At 42.0% G+C, this 9,266-nt stretch overlaps 1 protein-coding gene across 1 annotated transcript in view; it reads right to left on the reverse strand.

Moving 5' to 3' along the window:
• Positions 1-256: 256 nt before the first annotated feature.
• Positions 257-9,266, reverse strand: part of Rac1 (ras-related protein Rac1) — an 83,817-nt gene continuing 74,807 nt past the window's right edge. Inside the window, exons 2-5 of the mRNA XM_080279537.1 lie at positions 9,098-9,169; positions 5,934-6,114; positions 3,868-4,002; positions 257-875 (exon numbers count right to left, since the gene is read on the reverse strand). Of these exons, the coding sequence (XP_080135663.1) occupies positions 720-875; positions 3,868-4,002; positions 5,934-6,114; positions 9,098-9,169 (544 nt within the window). The 3' untranslated portion in view covers positions 257-719. The remainder of the gene's footprint in view (positions 876-3,867; positions 4,003-5,933; positions 6,115-9,097; positions 9,170-9,266) is intronic.

Genomic DNA, 9,266 nt, shown 5'->3' on the forward strand with positions numbered 1-9,266 from the left:
TCATGTAATCACAGTTATGACTGTCCTGTATGTTATTAATGCAATCTAAGCTATTAATGTCTTATGTTATTTACCAAAGTTATTAATGTCTTGAATGTTATTTATGCAATCTGTCAGCAGTAACCAATCCCCTTTTGCCTAATCTTGGGCCCTGACACCTCAATGATATAACATACTAGAGAATATCATGGTCAACTAGGCAATACAAACTGCTGAGACAGACTTGTTAGAAATAAACTGCTAAGTAAGAGGGGCTGAAATAAACTGATGAAGAAGGCATGTTAGAAATAAATCACCAAGGAAGAAAGGGTAAATATAAACTGCTGAGAAAGTCGTCTTAGAAATAAATAACCAAGCAAGAGGCACTAGAAATTAACTGCCGAAGAAAGGTTAGAATTAAATCACCATAAAGTGGAGCTAAATATAAACTACGAGTCGTGTTAGAAAATACACCACCAAGGAAGAAGGGGTGTAAATATAAACTGCTGAGAAAGTCATGTTAGAAATAAATCGGCAAGGAAGAGGGGGTAGGTATACTTTTGGAAACACATCTTAGAAATACACCACCAAGGAAGAGGGGCTAAAAATAAACTGCTGAGAGAGTCATGTAAGACACAAACTGCCAAGGAAGAGGTGCCCCAAAGCCTCCCAGTCTGACAAGAGTGCGACCCCAAGAGCAGCAGGTGGTGGGCCAGGCTGAAGAAGACGTGGGCCGGGGCTTAGAGGAGGGTGCACTTGCGTTTCCTGTTGGGGGGCTTGATGGGGCACAGCACCGCCCGAATGGCCTCGTCAAACACCGTCTTTAGCCCCTTCTGGGTGAGGGCTGAGCACTCGAGGTATTTGGTCGCTCCCACCTCCTTCGCCATCGACAGACCCTGCAGTGGAAAGACACTTGTGGGTTTTTTTTGATGGGGAAATGTTTGTCTATCCATCTATCTACCTACCTACTTATCTATCCATCCATCCATCTACAGTATTTATTCACCTGTCTATCTGTCTATCCACCCATTTATCAACAGTATCTATTCACCTATCTGTCTCTCTATCCATCCATCTACAGTATCTATCTAGTCATCTATATATCCATCCGTCTGAAAAATACTTGTTAGAAGAAGGATTATGATGGTTGGATATTTATCTAAATCTATCCATTCATCCATCTATCTAAGTATTTATCATCCAATCCTATAATGCCTTATCAGAAGCACAGGGGCTAGAGGCTACGGTACAGATCCGACAAAGGTGCAACTTGTCATATTTTCCGAAATTTGCTGCCTTTAGTTCTACGATATCATGTACTACAAATAAATTCGCACCCAAAGAAGAAATACCCACCTATTCTGAGTGGTGTGCAATAGTTACCGCTACCATAGAAAACGCAACAGACGCAGAGAACACGGTACCGGGTGTTTAAAGGGTCACCTGTATAGCCCACTTCTAAGCTCAGGTGAGCACTTTTTCTGCGATTTGCCACTGTTTCTCACAAAAAGCAGAGGTTTGGGGGGGGGGGGATCCAAAATCTGCCAGGATGGGGGGCAGGGTCATTGGTGAAAAATCTGATGGGATGCAGTGGGTTAACCCCGGGTCTGGCCGCACTGACCCGTTGACCACTGGTAAACAACTGCTTCTGTGGGGCTTTCTTATAGGTACAGCAATGTACACACATCATGTAGGGAACCAACACCCCCTTGTGGTAAACAGCACCTTCCCAAGGTCAGACCAGGGTCCTTCCCCATGGTGAGATGCACGGAAATAAGAAGAGATTTGGTTCCTAGGTGTACACCACAACTGCACTGCTCCACCCTGGGTACACAATGCTCCCACATGTAGGCTTCTTGTTAGCATTTCTTTAGCAATTTTTGTCTGTGATACAATAGTGAAAAAAGAAATGGAATGAAGAGTCAATAACACCTCTCTTCTTAGGACATGAAATGAACACAGATGACATCTTCCTCTTCTATCTGGTGGTATTTTTTCCAGCTTACCATTGCTAACTCCAGATGAGGCAATGACAAGAAGCCTACACACTGTGGCACTGTGCACCCTGGACGGAACACCTGCAGTGTCCACCCACGAGCCAAAGCTCCTTATATTTCCCTGTATGGCCTGATCCAACCCTAGTGAGGTGCTGTCTATCACAAGGGGATGCCAGTTCCCTGCAAGGAGTACTTACTGCACTGTACCTGTAGGACTACCCCTAAGAGGCAGCTGCTCACCTGTGAGTGATGGGTTTGTTTGGCCAGACAGAATGGGCATCAGCAGCAGCAACAGCAACCTCCAGATGATTTTATTAAACTTACGAAAGATTTACCATACTGAATAGGTTACTGAAAGGTACATGTGATCCTTTAAATTTAAACAATATTCCTCACCCACATAAAGTATAGTACATTCCCTTTAACTAGGCAAAAAATTGAGAGATCTCCTACCTCAATTCTGAGATGTAACAACAGTTTAATACAGTACTAAATGTAACAACAGTTTAATACAGTACTAAATTATAAGTATTATTCCAGTCACAAAGAAGTGAGGATGCAAAGCCAATGTATTGTCGTTCTGACACTTGCCTACAAGAACAGACGAAAACCTACACCTAATTAAAATAAATGAACTACAATTGGGAAACAGCAAGAATCAACTGAAAATGACATGACTGGATTCAAGGGCTAAACCTGCTCCCCCTACCCCCACCAAAATCCAACACAAAATTACTGTACATCACTGATAAATACGCAACAAAACTCTTATTTAATCCATTATTTATCTATCTATCAACAGCCAGATGCCTTAATCCTTGGAAGTGGTGGCTAAAGACAATTTACCTCCATGTCATCCCATCCATCACCATCAGGTTGTCATCTCTCCAACTCAAAACCATCCTCACTAACACCTCCACCCCATCCCTATATTTTATCCTCAGTCTTCACTTCCCCCTCCCCTTCTCCCTCTTCCCCTCCCCTCATATCTAACTCATATAATCTCCCAGTCAATCTCTCTCTCCATTTCTTCTACGTGGCCTCAAAAAACCAGTGAGAATATAAACATACTGTATGCCTATTACAAAATCTATCTATACAGTATATAGCCAGACACCATAATCCCATGAGGAGTGCTGTCTGTCTTTGAGTAAGTTGTTTTACAAGGAGGGGTACTAACCCTCTGCCAACCCACTTGTTGACATGTAAGAAACACGTGAGTTGGTTACAGGGTTACCACTCAAGTGCTGTAAATGGTTTCCTGGCTTACAGGAAACATTAGGCTTGTCACTCAATGTAAAGCCAACTGAAAAGGAAAGAACAGTAATAAGAAGTGACATAAAAGAAGGGAGAAGTAGGAGGAGAGGAGGGTACACTCAGAAAAGGCATGATAAAGGTGAAGGACAAAGTAGGCGGCATCACATCAAATGAGTGGACGATGGTTGCCACCACCTAACAGTAAAAATAACTGCTTCCTCAAAACAAAATACTCCTCCTGAATAAAGTAGTTAACAGTGTCTGAAAAAAAAAAATAAATAAATAAATAAATAAATAAAAGAAAAAGGTAAAACTAAAAATACATTCTTAAAACACTTATGAATGACATACAGAAAAATTGCATTTATAACACTCAAAAAGAAAAAAAAGGAGAAACAAAAAAAATACCTACTCCAAAGTTGGGGGAGGGGGAATGCCTACTCATGGGCAAAAAGTAAACAATGTTAGATAGAGAGAGAGAGCGAGCGAGAGAGAGAGAGAGAGAGAGAGAGAGAGAGAGAAACATAACACAAAAAAGCATCAAAAATGCTAAAATAATAATAAAAGTAATTTTTAAAATTCCTTACATATGCAGGGAAAAAAATAGAATCCCTAAATGTGCTAAAAGCCTCACCTGCGGGTATGATATGGGTGAGAGTTTCTTGTCCTTGAGTTTGTCTAAAGTCTCACGGTCCTCCCGAAGATCCAATTTGGTGCCCACAAGGATGATGGGTGTGTTGGGACAGTGGTGGCGCACCTCCGGGTACCACTGGAAGCAAGGTTAGGGTTAATGTGGGGCCATATCTTCCTACCATGGAAGCAGTTGCAGCCTCAAGCTCATCTGAACACGAACCCAATGGACTGTGCGCCAAAATCCTCCACTTCTGCAATCCACCATCCTCCTTTTGGGGATGAGGGAGGGGACTGAGGGATGCTTGTATAACTGGACAGCACCAGCACTCTGTCGCATCAGTGCCACTACATGCAGGCATCCCTCTTCAGTTTTCTCTATCTATCTATCTATTTATCTATTGGCAGACATCATAATCCTGTAAGGGGTGGCCATTTGACTTTGAGTTATTTGTTTTACGGGAAGGGGCACTAACCCTCCACCAACCCACTTGTTGACATGTAGTAATTTGTTGAAATGGAAGAGTTTAAAGGTAGGATGGGACTGGAGTTTATTGGTGTTGTGATAAGGAGAGGTAGATTGAGATGGTTTGGGCATGTGGAGAGGATGGGGGATGATTACTGGGTGAGTAAGATGAGAAGTGTTAATATTGGGGGTGGGGTTATGAGGGGTAGACCGAGACAGACATGGGACGAGGTCATTATGTGTGACCTCAAGGTTATGAGACTGAACAGGGAGGCTGCAATAGATTGTGCAGCATGGAGAGCCGCCATTAGGTGACCATGGCCGACGCATGCAAGCCTGTTGGAGCCTTTAAAAATGAAACGAAATGAAACGAAGAATCATATCATAATTAGGGAAAATCATTTATCAGGGAAATACAGCAGTCTCCAGCATATCTGGACCCTCTGCAAGTCTAAAACTAGTGTATCTCCCAAGTAAAAAAAAGACGGTGGGGGCAGACTCCATAAAGTGATTAACCATAGTGCTCATCACCAAATCTTATGCCTCTGAACCAGCGGCAGATTTTCATCCAATATCCTAGGATACAAAGCCAACATAAATAATACCAATATTCCTACATTAATTACAATATACTGGACCCTCAACAATAGTCATAATGTATTTTGGTGCATCTGGCAAGTTTATGTAACTAATGAATCAGCCTGATGCCAAAATATATATTACAGGCTTATAAAGGACCGGGGAAAATCAGTAAATACTTAAGGAAATAAACTGACTGGGCTCAATAAAGAAGCAGATGAGTTATTAGGATTAAAAAAGGTTGTAAGATTATCTGTAAAAAGGCATTAATAGTACAAACCACTAACCATACCTTTACATCAACATTCTCACAGCATACTATATGAACCACATCTCTGCTCCAATATACAGTACTTGCAACACACTCCATCAACCAAATCTTTCCTTCAACATACTTGCAACACACTCCATCAACCAATTCTTTGCTCCAACATTCTCCTTTGCTTCATTCTCAAAGCTCAGTTCATCAACAAAACATTGGCTCTGAGCTTCTCAATGCTGGCTGGGCTGACGAGAGAGAAGTAGATAAGCTGCTAATTTCAATGAGGAATAAATGAAGACTGGCTGTAATGAACAATGAAGTCAACAGTATACACACTACACAGAGATACAGGTTAATTACAGTAAGTCCTTGCTTCAACATACACCTTACAAAAGCCATACCTATACTCTGGGTTGGCGAGGGATAAGTACAGATGAGTTGCTGAATTCAAAGAGGGAAAAAAAAAGAAGACCTCTGTACACTGAAGGTAACTACAAACAGGTAACTTCAGAAACTAAAGTCTATCTGCCTCTCCTGCCCCTTTCTAACTGCTGGATTCATAGATGGTTGAATGAGCCACAGTGGACAACAGTGCATATTATCGCCCACAGATAGATGGTGACATGCACCTCATACCACTGCATCACACTATGCGTCTATGTATCCAGCAGTGAAAGAGGCAGGAGGGGAGAACAGATTTTAGTATCTGACTGATTATGTTAACCAGAAATCTGCTCTAAAATACACAGTCCATCAACCATACCTTTGCTCTGACATTCTCAAAACTGGCTGGGTTGACAAGAGAGAAACAGATGAGGAAGACGTCGGTCTGGGGGTAGGAGAGGGGTCGGAGGCGGTCGTAATCCTCCTGACCGGCTGTATCCCAGAGGCCCAGGTTGATTGGCTTCCCATCAACCATCACATTGGCTGAGTAGTTGTCAAAACTGCAGGAAGATTAAAACAGTAAGTCCCAATTACAAATTACATTTTTTGATACTTTTTTCTCTGCTTAATCCTAGATACAGGTATTTTAACCCTTTCAGGCCACAGATCTTTTTTGCTATAATTCTTGTCTTCTCCCATCAAGTTTGCAGTACATAATTAAAATGGTCTCCATGCACATACTGACTATTGTGTGCCGCGCATGGCCATTACTCTAGCTGGGGCATTCTAAGCACTTTATCACAAGGCTAACCTGAATCACCTGACTTCCAAATATCTCTAAACTGTTACCACCAGAATATCTCATCACTCATAATGACTTACTTGTTTATTGTTCACTTTATATGCAGCAATACTCTGAAAAACTGATGACTAGGAATTACAGGTGTAGAGCAGTGACCAACATGGCTGAATCTGATGATGCACAACAAAGGAATGTGGTCCCTGGAGAATGTGGCAATGGCCGAATAAAAGAATGCTGCACAGTACTTACCCTGCAGCTCACAACAGTATAAAACAGGCAAAGAATCGCTACGAGTATTGAAAGGGTTGGGATGTGAGAAGTAAACTTGATCAAAAACTACTTTTACCAGTACACTCCACTCGCTCGATGTAGTGCTGCTCTCTGATGTCTGCCCTTTCCTCTCCATCCTTCTTTCCTTCCATTCTCTTCTGTCTTTCTTTCCTTCCTTCATTCTTTCCTTGTCCTTCTGCCTATGGGGGACTTTACACTCCCTCTTCTGTCGTTATCTCCTTCATTCTTTCCACTTCCTTCAGCCTGTGGGTGACTCTACACTGAGTGACAAGCCAAATGGTTTCCTGTGCACCAGGAAACCATTTACTACGCTGGGTGGTAACCATATAACCAAATTTTGGCGCCTGGTGGTTTAGTGGGTAATTATTGTGCTCCAATAGGACTGAGCCGGTGAAGGTTTATATCCAAGGGATGGTTGGGGTTGATTGCTCATGTAATGCCACTCAGGGATGAGCAAGGCTGGTCACTCTCATCTTAAATGTCGGGACCAACTGCCTAGCCCCGGGCTCCTACGCTCCTCGTGGGGCAATGTAGGATTGGATGATGGATGGATGGATGGACAACTTTTGGTCTTTACATTTTGAAATGGTGGATGAAACTTATGAAAATATTCTCCAATAGCCACTCATATTGTAGTTAAAACATGGCTAGTAATTTTCTCAGTATGACACGAAGACAAAACTTATGCAACAGTTCATTTTGAAATGCTGGCCTAAAGAAAAAATGTGATAAGTAACAGTGCTTAATGTGAAACCACTGTTCACCTGTTTAATGACCTTTTTTCTCCAGCATAATTAAAAGGAAGAGTGGCTGTGCGTGACAGAAATAAATGGAGAGAAATTGTGAATGAATAAGTGATGACGCAGCCCTGAGGGGATATTCTCCCGCATTTGGTCTGATCAGCTAGTCAGGTCAGGTGCGGGTAAGGGGATGGGTCTGTTATGATGTGGCAGGGGTAAACCAGTTCTGCTGTTGGGCCCTGCTGCGGATGTCACTGATTGCATTGCGCAGTTGACCCTTGTGCGGTGTGGTGCAGTGAGGATCTGTCCGTTCTCCCCTTTGGGGCTAAGATGCGAATGTATGTGTTTGAATGAATGAGTAAATGGGGAGTGTGTCGTTCTGTCTCGGCTACCTCCCTTTCCTTGGGGGAAGCAGCCTAGGTATATAGATAGACAGATAGATAATTAAAATGGTACTCAATTACACATACAGTAGAGTATACAATGAGCCTGGAGCTAAAGTTATGAGTGCTGAATATGTCAGGAGCAATTAATGTGGTCAAACTGTAGTATAGAACAGGTATTAAAAAACACAGTTAGAACACTAGATGTACCCACAATGTGCCATACATTCACGAGAACAGATGCAGATAAAATGAAGGATACATTTACACACTAAGACATGAGATAAATACCTAGAGGATTAAACACTGGATGTCCTCACACTAACAGTCAGTACATTAGTCAAACTCTCAAATGGTCAAAAACAAATGACCACTCACGCTGTAGCATAACATTAGAAACGAAAAAGACGTTAAAAATTATATATTCATAGTCTATTCTATTGTTATGCTGGTAGGATTAGGTTTGTGGCCTATATCTGTTGATGTGAGGGGCATTTTAGAAATTACATGTTATGCCATAGGATTAGGTTAATGTTTATATCTGGGGATGTGAGAAACAGTCTAGAAGGTTGACATGTGTCTCTCATTTTCTTTCTCTCTTACCTGAGGAATTAATTTTGTCATTATTGTTACTGTGTATTGTAAACTTTTGTGCATTATTGCATGGGGAAATGTGCATTCCATTTTAGGCTCTGGAATATGCATTACTGCGCAAGAAAACGTGAGTTTTCTCATAGGCTCTGCAGTAATCTGAGCTGTGCTAGAGTCGGGGGGAGGGGGGGGGGTATTTAAAGGGCCCACCCCGCCTACTGGGAGTGACCCATGAGTCAGCAACGGCGTGAGTTTGTGCACGGATGTCAGAGAGGAATAACTCAGTCAGTCAGTGATGGACGGACAGTGACAGCATTAGTGAGTGAGTCAGTGTGTGAGTTTGTGAAGAACGTAGTCAGTCAGAGTGCCGGTCAGTCAGTGAAGAGAGAGAGAGAGAGATCTGTGTTCTGCAAGTGTACCTCTGCTATACTTGAGAATAAAACTCTGAAGCGTATAGCGGCCTCTCTACCCGTTATTCTCGGCATATCAACGAACCCCCTACGGTGCAACAATATTAAAGAGTACAGAAAGGACTATTAGCACTTTCAAACTAATATGTAAGAGTACATTATAATCAAGAGTACAAAAAAAAGGGGCATCCACACCGTAGTACAAGCAAGAGTACTAAAGGCAGAAGGGGGTTAACACTGAAGCACGCACAGTACAAAAAAGCATTACTCTCGCCGTGGTACAATTAGCAAGGGTACAAAAAAATTACAAAAAGGTCTGTACTCACACTGTAGGTATGTACTCTCCAGGGAATGCATTGGTGGTGTAACTGATGAGTAGGCATGTTTTACCGACGGCTCTGGAATAAAAAAATACATTGGTTACCCCTCAAGTAAACACACTCACTACACTACTTACCCCTAAAATAAAAAATAAATAAATATAATAAATACAGA

The sequence above is a fragment of the Coenobita brevimanus genome, chromosome 79 (genome assembly GCF_032717465.1).
Source record: "Coenobita brevimanus isolate Jiangsu-jjx chromosome 79, ASM3271746v2, whole genome shotgun sequence".
NCBI classification, from domain to species: Eukaryota; Metazoa; Arthropoda; class Malacostraca; order Decapoda; family Coenobitidae; genus Coenobita; species Coenobita brevimanus.